This window comes from Parus major, chromosome 3 (assembly GCF_001522545.3).
Source record: "Parus major isolate Abel chromosome 3, Parus_major1.1, whole genome shotgun sequence".
NCBI classification, from domain to species: Eukaryota; Metazoa; Chordata; class Aves; order Passeriformes; family Paridae; genus Parus; species Parus major.
The window spans coordinates 10,512,297-10,524,782 of record NC_031770.1 but is presented as its reverse complement, the minus strand read 5'-3'; the positions used below and the strand labels follow the sequence as shown (position 1 = coordinate 10,524,782).

The window sequence follows — 12,486 nt, the reverse complement described above, 5'->3', positions numbered from 1 at the left end:
CAAATCCTTCAGGACCAGCCTGGGAATTTACATTTGGAATTCTGATGTTAAAGACATTTAGGAGCAAGTGTTACACTGATTTCAATTCAGGTTTCTAAAGACAGCAGTTGTGTATATACAGACAGGCAGGGTGAATATAATTGAGTTTTATCTCACTCTTGCAATGAAAATTCTAATTCCAAGGCCATGCCTGCTGAGCAGTGGGATGAAGGTTTTTTTCCTGTTTGCCAGCTCAGTCAAAATATACCTTCAATAGGGACTGCCAAGTGTTCAGATTGCAAAGTTTCCTGTCACCAGCACATCAAGCTGCTGTTGGGGAATGTGTGCTCATGTTCAGCTGGCATCTCTGCTGTTCAGCTTATGTCCCTACATAAAATTAATCTTTTGTGGTTTTACTGTTCCCACAGGTTTGTTCATATTAACAGAGGGACTTGTGTAGGTGTTTTACCCAGGACACAGATTGCTCATTGCTCACAGACAGAGCTGGCTGTAAAATGAGAAATTCCTGCATTTTCCATGGAGCTGGCCATAATTTTCTATTAAAAATCAAATTCTTCTCCTGCAATTCAGGAGGAGATGGAAGTTCTCCTAACTGATTGCATTGCTGGAGGCAAGGTATCCAATATGCAAATATTTGGAGAGCAGTTAAAGTTGTGGTTAAACCACTTAGTTAAGCAAGAGCAACCAAGATTACAATCTGGGCATAGTTAATGAATATGTCTGCATTCTTGTTTTTAATAGGAGCTGAGGCTTTGCCTGCCTTCAAGTGCATAGATTGGTTTAACTAGCATGTAATTGCCTGGCTCTCTAGAGCAGCTGCCTGCAGCCCTCCTTGTCCTGCTGAGGAAGCTGGAGAAGAGCAGAGATGAGAGAATTGCACTCACACAACCAGATGAGAGCTGGGGGTGGCTGCAGGGGCACAACAGGCCCGGTGTTTCAGCAGTGTGAGGGGGACTGACTGTGTAGGTGCTCTGACACAAAGCCAGATTTGTGGCTTTTCAAATGGGCTGCTCCACCCAGCTACATCTGCAAGGGAATCCCAGTGATGGAGGGATACCCCTCTGGGGGGATCTGGGAATTCCTGAGCAAGTGCAGGGCACGGGATGGAGCAGCCCCACGTTTTGGGCCAGGCTGGGAGCAGCTCTGCAGGCAGGGACTGGTGTCTGCGTTCAGCAAACTGCAGGGGCCAGCCTTCCCACGTCCTGGGGAGCCCTGCCAGTCAGCCACTGACCCCATGGAAGTATCCCCAAGGGAAAAGCCTTGCTAGCCTGCAGCGTCCATCATGCCCAGTGTTTTCAGCAGAGTGACAGCAAATTCACGGGTCAGTGCTGCCCTCGGGGCTCTCTGTGGGAAAGAGATGTGCTGCACACGTGGGCTGTAAGTCCTGGGAGATTCTCTGAGCTCCAGGCAGCATCTTTCCCTTCAGCAAGCGCTGGGGGTGTGCCATTTTCTACACAGCTCTCGTGGGCTGCCCAGCTTCCAGGACATGTCTGTCTCCAGGGCTGTGTTGAGATGACAGGAAAGCTGGGCATGATGAACCTCTTTCGTGTCATTTCCTCTTCTTCACGTTGTGCAGGGAAGGTGCACATTGCTGCAGTTCAGCAGCCACCCCTCCCTGTGTCACTGTCCCTGTGTCACTGTCCCTGTGTCACTGTCCCCTGCTGGGGCCCTGTGCCAAGCAGGGACACTCCTTCACCCTGCTCAGCTGCCTGACTCGGGGTCACACCGCCAGGGCACCAAAGTTCCAGCTCTGTTTTCTGTCAGTTCATCCCTGACCCTCGGGTGGGGAGTCCCTTCCATCCGCCCAGCCCTGCCCCGATGGGCTCGGCCATGCCAGCAGTGCCCGGCTGCCGTTCCCCGGTGCTGGCTTCCAGCACGGCTGGGCTGGTGCTGTGGGGGAGACAAGCAGGGTGGGGACAGGAGGACACGGAGGGGGACCGGTGCAGACTGGTGTGAACTGGTGCGTGGCAGGCAAGGGGAAAGCAAAGGGCAAAGCAAGGCAGAAGGAATAAGAGTGGGGCCGTGCCAAGCCATGGGCTGTAACTGTGATGGCCACAAGGCACAGGGATGTGAGGGGACAGGGCCTGGGCACAGCTGGGTGCAGGAGGAACAGACACAGCTCATTCCAAGGCCCAAGGTGGGGCTGCAGATCCCTGCCTTTGTAAACACATCTAAGCAGAAAGGCATCTTTGTGTTCCAGTGTCACTTTCAGGGGCGTTAATAGAACCTGGGCACCCCCACACACACCCCATGATGATGGGAAGCCAGTTTCAACAGGTGGATGTTGAACTTCAGAGCCATGTGCCATTGTCCCAAGTGGCTTTGAGTTCCCTCCCTGCTCTGAAAAGGGATTTCTCTTTTCACCTCTGTTGCAACCGGTTCCCTGTTGTCACAGCAATACAAGCAAAACAAGTCAGGCTGGTTGCAGTGAGGAAAAAAACCCCACAAATGTTTTCCTTAGTTTGCAATTAAAAAGCTTCAAACCAAACCCATGGTCACAGGTCAAAAGTTTCCTTGGATATGGAGCAACAGAGGAACCTCTAAGTCAACTTTTATTTCCCTCTTGTGCTCTAGCCCTTGTTGTTATCCAGGAACTTCAGACTTAAAATGGAAGCATTTTTTGCTCCACAAGCTGGAAGAGATGATTTGGCACCACTGTTCTTTAGGCACCTCTAACATGTTGAAAACATCCCTTCCTGGGTCTAAACCCCATTTTAATTAATTCAATGTCATGGTTTAACCCCAGCTGGCAACTGAGTTCCACACAGCCACTCACTCAACCCCTGTGGTGGCACTGCCCTGTCAGGGTGCAGAGCTCCTGGGGCTGTGCCTGGGTGCAGCAAAGGGAAAAAGAGCAGCAAGGACTCACCCGTTCTCCAAATCACAGCAAACCCGTCTTTATTAGTGACACCATGGCAGTGTGTGAGCGAGCAGCCATTCACCAAAAGCAGGAGTTGATTGCCTCTGCTTATTGAGGACTTGATTCTGATCACCCAAAGAATTCTCCTCCAGCCTACTGGGCCCCTTCCAGGTTGTGCTTTGTAGGGGGATCAAAGGCAGTGGTAATTCCTGGTTGTGCCTCAGAATTCAGCAGCACCCTTCAGGAGCTGCAAGGATCCACGTTGCTCCTGAGCCGAGTCAAATATTGTCCCCATTGCTCATCACAAGTCAGAGAAGGCATTTTCAGAAACTGCATGAAAATATTAATTTGTGCAGCAGCTTTAGGGGGGGAACAGATGTAAATGGGCATACAGCAATTAAAATGACACCGTTTCACACTTGTGCTCCTCGGTGCTTGTTGGTCACTTTTCCCCTGATACCAGTAACAAACCTGGACACATAAAGGTGCAGTCCAAAGATATTTTAGCCCTTTGAACCCAACTATATTATGTTTTTTAAACTGGATGGCTTTTTTTTTTTTTTTTTTTTTTTTAGCCCCAGCATCAATCTGTTCCCAGCCTGTAAGATATTGAAGGGAAACAGATTGTGCCATATTCCTTTCTCTGGCAAGCTCCTTGCCTTCATCCCCAAGATCCCACATAAAAAGCTGCTTGCTTATAGGCTATACATTAAAAAACAAAACCCAAACCCAGCCTGGAGATGGCAGTCGTTGTTCCTGGGGTTGTTCAGGATGATTTCCACCTCAGGAGCGAGAACACCTTGTGGATCACATAAACCAGGGTGGCCACAAATGCAAATACCTGTGATGGAAAGACACACCAGCCAGTCAATTTTCTCCAGCACGGAGCACACGCCTCGTGACGTGCCACAGGCCTGGGGACATCCGTGCATGGTGAGACAGCGACTGGTTTCTCTCCCCCCTCCCCAAACTGTTGGTGCAAATAAGGATTTGCACTTGGGGCCACTCCAGAGCCACGGTTCCTTGCCCTCCTGCCAGGCACTCACCACAGCAGCAATGTTCTCCCTGTACTTCTGTCCTGGGAGCAGCATTCCAAGGGCGTAGGTCATGTAGGCTTCCAGCACGGCGGCGCTGAGGTAGAACAGCGCTGCTGTCCCCTGGCAGATGACATCCTGAGGAACAAGGATCACACAGTCACCTCCAAGGGGGCCACACTGCCCTTACAGCCATCCCCAGCCTGCAGTTTGGAGTGCACCCCGCTCTGCAGGGCACAGCCAGGCAGGGGAGGCTTTGCCACAGGCACGTACCAAGGTGACCCAGCAGCCGCCGCCGCCGTGAGCCCCGCAGAGGTAGAGGCACAGGAGGGAGATGGACATGACGAAGCAGAACACGGAGACAAACATCACCCAGCCTTGCAGCATGGGGTCTGGGACCTCCGAGGATGCCACCAGGATCCACACAAGGCCCCCAAAGATCTGCAAGTCAAAGTGGGGGACAGGGTGAGTGTGGGATAAAATGACTTGTCCAGAGCAGAGCCAAAATCATGCACGCCTCTGGCACTGCACATGGAAACAGCCCATGAGTTCCTCACAGCCTCCATTTGAAACTGGGAATTTCACTGCAAGCATCTGCTACTGAGCCTGACCCAAAAAAGTCCCTCTCTGCCTCCTGGTGCCACTGCCACTCACACCCTCCCTACACCAGTATGCTCAGGAGGCTGGTTACACCCTTCTGAGGGCTGGCTTTGGTGAACAGGGAGGCTGATTTAGGACAGGTGTGTTTCCTTCACACGCAGCGTGTCAGACCCAGCTCACCTGCACAAACAGCACAGACACCTGCCCTCACAAAGGCCGCATGAAAATATCACTCTGAGAGAACAGGCTGAGAGGATAGGTTTGACTCTGGGTAGGGGAAAGGTGCCTGAGGCTCCCACCTTCTGCTTGGGAAAGGAAGCTGGTATTGCTGCTCCAGCTCTTTGGGTCATCCTTCATTGGTTACACCAGAGCCTGGTCCCAGCTGCTGGTGTGGGAGCAGGTGGGACCTTCTCAGCCAGCCTTGGGAGCATGAGTGGTGCCTTTGCACTGAAGTGCTCTCAGTAGCTTTCCTGTGCCACACATCAGCTCCACAGCTGAACCCACACTGTGTGGAACAGTGCTGCTGTGGGCACCTATCCCTCACCACTGGCCAGTCTGGGATTCAGATAAATGTCCAGAGGTAGGAGAGCCTTGCTGACTCTAAGGTCATTCTGATCCTTGTGTCCCTGCCAGCATCCAAGTGCCCGCTCATACTTATTTCCATTTCCATGGCACTTCCATTTCCTTCCAGTCTCTGATTTATGATAACTTAGAAAGTGTTACATCATTTGTGTCACCCCACAGCTGCAGGAAAGCTGGTTGGTGCCGTTATGCAAATTGACACGTTACATCAATTACGTGTTTGAGATGTGGCAAAGACCTGAGTGAAAATGGTTCTTCCAAAGTGCTGCTGTTCTGGTCCCTCTTGTAACATCCAAAGGCTGACACTTGGTAGGACACTTTTCCAGTCCTTTTAATCACTCATGTGCTGACAAAATGAGTGTGTTGCAGCTAAAAATCCTGGGGGAAAATGTAATGGCTGCTCCAAAATCAAGCACCAATTATGGTGAGATATGAGGCTGGGGAAAGAAGTACCACAGCTCACTTCCTACCACTCACCATCTCCCCTTCCTGCAGGCTGTGGTTACTCACTCAGAAAAGTCTGTTTGACGTGGTTTGATTATTGACTTTGGTTTTATGGTGAAGACTCATAAAAAGGAAGGAAGGATTGAGAGGCTTTCAATAACTCACAGCAGGATGTGGACAGAAGTCTAAGAAAAAAGTTCAACTTTTAAATGGCTTTTACAAAGCAAACATACCTGCTTTCAGCTCATTTCAGCTTTTCCACATAGGTCTGGGTACCCATATGTGCAGAAAGTTCTCCAAATTAAATAGATTACAAGAGCTAAACTGAGCCTCACAGATTAGAAATGGTGGCTCTTAATCAGCCCATGCAAATGTGGCAATCATCTGAGCTGCAGGTAGGATCTTCTGAAAATTTCACAACTCTCTTAGCATTTGAAATGCCAATTTTGTTTTGTTTTGTTACCCTCTTGGCCCGTGGCAGGCAACCTGAGATTCCACTAAGGAATGAGAAACTCTTTATCCCTCTGAATGCTGTGTTTCAAGGCAGCCACCGCCTTTGTACACGGCAGAGGTCACACAGCTGCACAGCCCAGAGTCTTCCTGGAGAAGAAATCCAGTCATGCAGCATTCCTCCTTCCTGGGTGGTTCTTGGGCCTTCAGGATGCATATTTCTAGGTCTTACCCAAACCAAAGGATAGGGTGCTCATTTCAGCCAGCTGCCCTACCAAATCCCCTGGAGACAGGGATTACAAACAAACAGTTCAAGGGGAATAAGGTCGCTGAGGCCAACACCAGGACTAACACAACTCAGTGGCAATGGTGGCTGGCAAGTGTCTGCCACAGGGACTTGACATCCTCCTTCATGCATCTGCAGGAAACCTGGACCTTGCTGTCAGGAGAGCACAACTGGGGAGGCTGAAGCAAAGCCTTTCTCTATATCCTCTTTGCTACATTTTTATCACCAGGAAATGCTGCCCATCCCAGGAGTGTGGACCAAGCTGGGGGACAGGAAAGGTTTTGGTGCCAGATGACAAAGCTAAAGTTTTTAGCATGGAATTATCAGAATGTCATGCTACAATAATCAGCCAGAGCTTTCAGTGCTGGACCGAGGAACTCAGAATTTGGAAAAAAGCCTCCCTCCACTGTGTGGGGCAGAGGACACAGGGAAAAAGTTCAAGTTGAGACTTTTTGTCTTATAACCTGTGCTCAGAGTAAATGCTTTTAACCACATTGCCAAAGCCATTGAGATTATGATCTCACTCTGCTGAATGAAGTTACAATGTGGAATGAAGTTACAATGTGGACTGAAGTTACAAGGTGTTTGCTCACCCTTTGCTCCCCCAGATGCCCAGGTCCAGCAGCTCCACACCTGCAGCTCGGGAATGCTGCCATGGAGCAGTGCAACCTCGGCTGGCCGGGTTCTTTGCTGCTGCAAACAATTCCCTCAGCTCGTCCCAAAACCCCTGCTCCAAGCGAGCAGCCATCCTCTAAAATCCGCTAAAATCACCTTTCCGGTTAATTAACCGGCACAATTTGTCAACCTACTTTAAACCCACCGGCAACCCCTGCCGTTTTCTCAGGCAGGAAATTACGTTTTTCAAAGGCACCAGACAAATGTAAAGGATTTTTAGACTAAAGGAGAGCTTCAGAGCCTCACGCCCTGTGGTTTTCTCCGAGGGTGAGCTGCCCCCAGCCCCTGTGGCTCTGGTCTGGCGCTGGTCCTGAGCCACGTGTTTGGGGACAAGTGTCACCCCCGGACACCTGCAGCATAACCCGTGCTGAGTGCCCACCCAGCAGCCACAGCCCTCCCCCAGGGAAAAGTCAGCACTCACGATTTCAGGGATGAAGAGCACATCTGGGAAGGTCGTCAGCACCGCCAGGCCGCTGGGCAAAGCGCTGGTGGAGGTTGAGGAGGACATTGGAAGCTTCTGGCAGGGTGATATCGTCCACTCTGCTCCTCACTGCTGAATGCAGCCTCGTTACCTCTCCCTCTCTCTCTCTTCCTCCTGTCCTCCCCTTCCTGCTCTCTTTTCTTCCTCCTTTTCTCTCCTTCCCGCCCTGGTTTCTTTCCTCCCTGCTTCCTGCTGACAGATGAAGACAGCTGTGAGTGGCACAGGTGTGGCCAAAGCCTCTTTCCCGGAGTCACATGGGAGGTGTTCGGGAGATGCAGGGGCAGCCCCGGGGCAGAGTCCGGCTGTCCCCGCATGGGCTGAGCGTGCCAGGCGGGTCCCTGGAAGGACAGATGAGGACAGCAGGGGACACCTGTGCCCATCCACCTGGACAGCCTTGCTTTTACTGGCCCGGTGAGCCAGCGTGGCCCCGGCACACCCAGGCGGTGACAGCAGAGGACACGAGGGTGGCTGGTGGGTGACAGTGGCGCCTGGAAACGTCCCACAGACATCCAGGGGGGAGGGCAATCAAAGCACAGGGCAAAACACCTCCACCATCGCAGGAGGAGACTGGAAATGCCAAGGTAACACAAATGACCTAAAATGATGAGACTTCCCAAGAAGTTGCACTTTTTAAATTTTTCTTTTTTGCCTGAAGCCCATGGGAGCAAGTAATTCTCCTTTTTCTTCATATGGAATATTTACTCCTTCTTAAAACACTTGGGCGCACAGCAAAAAACACAGAACTCCAGAAGCTGAGGCCAAAAAGTGCAAAGAAAGGACTTTCTTTGAGAAAGGAAGACAACTATCCCTTGGAGAAAGCAGTGAAGCAGATGAATGGAGGGGGCTGCAACATCAGAAAAATTGGGCAAATGCTTTTAATAAGCAGATTAGGTGAGGGGCAGGGTTACATGGCAGAGCAAGCACAGAACCATGGGGCTGGTGGGGCGGTGAAGGGGTGGGATGGATGCCTCTTACCCAGACCTTGGGCTCAATAATTTCCAGACTGTTGAAGCAAGAACATCAAAGTAGATAATGCCATCTTCTTTTCTTGAAGGCCTTTTCCCACTTAAATGCAAAGTCTGTGCTGACCTTCATGACTTCCTCAAAGGTGGGAGAGCGTTTTTGCTGTGTCCACCCGATTTCCCACTTCTCTAGTGAGATTCCATTTGCCCTAAAGTGACACATAATGGATGAAAACTTGGATAGGAGGCAGACCTAGAAACCAGTCAGCAAAGAGAGAGAGACAGAGCTGGAAGCAGTGGGAATGCAGGCATTGGAGCTGGAGACACAGCTCCAGAGGGGACTCATTGTCTCTCTAAGGGACAGAGATGAAGCTCTCCTGTTCCTGGGACAACAGGACTGGTGTGAGGAACAAGCAACTGCATTATGAGGGGCAGGAACACTGGTGATGTTCCATTTGGAAATGCTGGGAGAGCTTTAAAAAGCTCCTTCTTTGTCTTATTTACAAATCTTTAGTGATAGATTAAGAACCAGGGGGTTTAGTAGGACACAGTGGTGCAGAATGCTGAGACCAGCTTGACCAAACTCTCTTAAATTAGGTCCCTCATGAGGGTGCTCCTCCCAACTCAAGTGGCATCAACAGGGATGTGGAAGAGCCTGCTAGGAAAGTGAGAGACCAAAGTTATGAGCAGAAACCAAAGTGCTGGTAACATCTGACTCAAACATGTTCTGCTGAGAACAACACAGAATCTATAAGTTGCAGGACAATCAACCTCTTTGTACTACAAAAGATCAGTCCCGGTTTTCTCATCATATTTTCTTTAGATGCATGAAGATCCATCCCTTGGGTGGAAACACCCCTCAGGGACACCTCTGGAAGCTGAGTGAGAGACTTGCCCATGGTCAGTCACACAGGTGAATAACATCAATCTCTATTTGATAGTTATTAAGCTAGCTGTATTATTGGTGCAATAAATAGAGCACTGTATTAGCAGCTTTATTGTGTACTAAATAATTCTAATCAGATTGTCGTTTTGCATTTTTATCTTTTTACATGTTCATCTTATCATTGTCAATTTAAATAAAGCAGTTATTTATTCATCTTTGTCCTTGTCAGGTGCTGGCCTGAAAGGAAAGGATGACAAGGCTCCCTAGGGAGGTATAAACCACTAAGAGCTTTCTGTCCTGGAAAGGTTTCTCTGAAAGAGATCCCTGGACATACACGGTTTGGGAGTTGGTACCCCATTACTGGAGGTGAGCTCCAGAAAGAGGATGAGGATGCCTTTATTTGCTACGGAAAGCACCTCACCCCATTGGTGGTGGTGCAGGAGATGCTGCCCCAGGGAAGTACAAACCAGCAGCAGCTCTTTCGAGAGAACTTCTGTGCTAGAGCAGTCCCTGGTGGATACATTCAACACTGGAGGCAGCACCACGTTCTGGTGCAGGCCTCCTGGGAGTGCATTGCTCCCACACAGGAAGTGCCATGAAAGAAAGCAGATGCTGGCCTTCACCTCCCCTGGGGAACCTCTTACCTGCACCAGGAACACCGGGGAGAGCCTTTTGGCTTCCAAAATACACGTATTTCTTTTTGTCCTGGCACGTTTTGCCAGTAGGGTCTGGACACTTTTGACTTCAGGTCTGCCCTTTTGAGTTTCTGAGGCAATGTCACAGTACATTTAATTGTCTAGGAAGTACACAGGGATATGGGGTGGAGTTCTGAATGGCAACAGTGGGAAGGTAAAAGCCAACAAAAATGACAAATTTTGTCCTGGCACCTTTAGTGGGAGCAGTTAGTGGAGAGCTTCAGGCTTGGATCCTGAAGAAGGGATTTATAGGTTACAAAAGAAAGGTATAGCCCAGCACTGGCTCTCTTCCAGGATGTCATAAATCCATATTGTGATATTGGCTTTTGCAACTATTAGGATGAATATTATATGTTAAATACTTTTTGGCTAGGTATGTACTTTTTCTCTTGCTAACAAGTCTTAAGCTTAAAGGAATTTCGTGGTGTCCCTCGGTACAAAGCACAGAAACCCCAGAGGGCAAAGACAGTGGGGCCCAAGCTGTTATCAGCACAAGGACAGTGGAGACCAGGCTGTTATCAGCCAGGACCAGGCCATTGGCAGCAGAAGGATGTGAAGCCCAGCTGTCACCAGTGGCAGGAGGAAGGGGCCCAGACTGTTATTGCTTGCAAAGAAAGGAAATCAAATTCAAATAAAATGATCAGCAAAAATAAAAACCATACAAAGCATGCTCTGAAAAGGTGGGTTCAGGGCATAACCATGCAAAATGCTTCTTAGAAAAGTCTGAATATGCATTACACCCTCACAGCAGGAGGGGGCAAAAAGAATGTTCCAAAGATATCAGGTGTGTACCTGGCAACACACCAGGGCACCTGGCCATTTTAACCCTTTGCTTTATTTTGTCTCCGAATTGTCTTTTTGTTTATATTAAACGTTTTATAATTTATTTAGAAAGTGAATCTCGTTTTTCACAAGGATCTTCTCTGTGAGACCAGCTGCTGGAGTTTTTTTTTAAATTTTGGACATATATTCTGTGAAAAAATCTGAGGGCACACAGTGAAAAGAAAGAGCAAAGACCTGTGTGTGGTGCAGTTTAGAGGCTGCAAGAGGATGAGGAAGGACAGGGCTGGCTTTTTTTTAAAAGAACTGTATGGGAGCAGCTGCTGGCTGTTTAAAGCTTTGACACTGGGCTCTGGAGATTGATACGATGGATGCAGCTGAGAGGGAAAGCGCAAAACTCCAGGAAGTGGGGTGCAATTCCAGGGGTGTGAGACAAATGTGGAGCCAGCAAGAGTTTTCTCAGCTGGTAGCTGCTGTGACCAAGATTTTTGCTGCATGCTTACAGTTAAGGTACAAGATCTACGTGACTGAAAATATGTGAAGGCCCAGTTATTTGGAGAAGTTGTGGAGATATCATCCAAACTTCCTAGGTGGAAACTACCACTGCACATCATAACAGACCAGCTCTGTCATGCCCAGTTCCCACACTGTCCAGCTACATACAGATGTATGTATATATGAACACACACATAGATACAGGCATCATTTCCATAGTCAACGGCTGTCCCTCCAAGGTGTCTGCAGAGTTCATTCAGTCCATGATCGAGTTCTGTCCATCCCAGACATCTTCCAGGGCAGCAGAGCTGGTGTGCTGCTGGCTGGTTGCTGCACCAGGAGCCCATGACTGCTGGAACTGGAGCAGTCCACACTCATTACCCCAGGGTAGTTATGGCATACAGTGGGAATGTCATTCAGCAACCAGCCCAGCCTTTGGGTGAGCCAAAATGAAATGTTCAAAAAGCAAGAGAAATTCTGTCTCCCCTACTACAGCTCACACTTCTCTGGATTAAAATTCTGTAGTGGTCCCTTGGCTGGGGGAAAGCCATCTCTGCGCTCTGGACCATTCTGGTCTCCAACAAGCACTCCAAAGCCACAGGTGGTAATTTCCCCTGCCAGATCCCAAATTCCTGCTCTTTGGTTCCCTCTATCTGCAATGCCAGTGGCTGTGGCAGAACAGCTCCTCAGCGTGGCCAAGCTGTGAGCTCAGCTCCAAGAACTGGCACAGCAGGAGAGCTGTTGAAGCTCCTCAGGTTTGGAGGAAGTTGCTGACACAACTTACTCAGAAAAAAGGGAGTCAACAAGAAAACACTGGCACCCACGCTGCTCAAAACTGTCCTGTAAAATCATCACAGTGGGTGGATTTATTCCCACCCCACTCCCCTCAAACAGAGCAGCAAAGTGCTTTTCCCTGAGCACTGGAAAAAAAATATTTTAAGGGTGCCTAAACCCTCCTGAGCATCCCACTGGGATTAGTCTGAGAGGGTGCTTCACACAGCACAGCTTTTAAACCCCCTTCGCACAGAACAGACGTCACACTCAGCATCTCTGTGGATGTGCTTTCACAAGCAGTGACACAAACTCTGCTAAGAGTTGGCAAAGCCCTCAAGATCTGTCAAGAGGATGCCACAGGGTACACAAATGAGGAAAAAAATTACGAAAAAAATTTAAGAATTCATCACATTGGTGAGGAATGTATCAAATAACAGCCACAGGTTCCAAGATTCTGGTGCAGTGCCCCCTCCCCTTCTCAA

At 49.3% G+C, this 12,486-nt stretch overlaps 1 protein-coding gene across 2 annotated transcripts; it reads right to left on the bottom strand.

Moving 5' to 3' along the window:
• Positions 1-2,875: 2,875 nt before the first annotated feature.
• On the bottom strand, positions 2,876-12,383 carry MAL (mal, T cell differentiation protein). Of its 2 annotated transcripts, XM_033513217.1 has the most exons (5): positions 7,353-12,383; positions 4,168-4,335; positions 3,907-4,032; positions 3,590-3,701; positions 2,876-3,190 (listed from the first exon to the last, which is right to left on the bottom strand). In XM_033513217.1, exons 1-4 carry the CDS (start codon positions 7,437-7,439, stop codon positions 3,627-3,629), a joined length of 456 nt encoding a protein of 151 aa, XP_033369108.1. In that variant the 5' UTR covers positions 7,440-12,383; the 3' UTR covers positions 2,876-3,190; positions 3,590-3,626. The 2 variants fall into 2 exon arrangements, with proteins under 2 accessions (XP_033369108.1, XP_015476522.1); XM_015621036.3 differs by having other exon boundaries at positions 2,876-3,701.
• Positions 12,384-12,486: the final 103 nt, after the last annotated feature.

Coding starts and splice junctions, on each gene's coding strand:
- MAL (XM_015621036.3), bottom strand. CDS start 7,439: ATGTCCTCCTCAACCTCCACCAGCGCTTTGCCCAGCGGCCTGGCGGTG. Junction 4,033..4,167: donor GCGGCTGCTGGGTCACCTTG/GTACGTGCCTGT, acceptor CTTGTTCCTCAG/GATGTCATCTGCCAGGGGAC. Junction 3,702..3,906: donor GGGAGAACATTGCTGCTGTG/GTGAGTGCCTGG, acceptor TTTCCATCACAG/GTATTTGCATTTGTGGCCAC.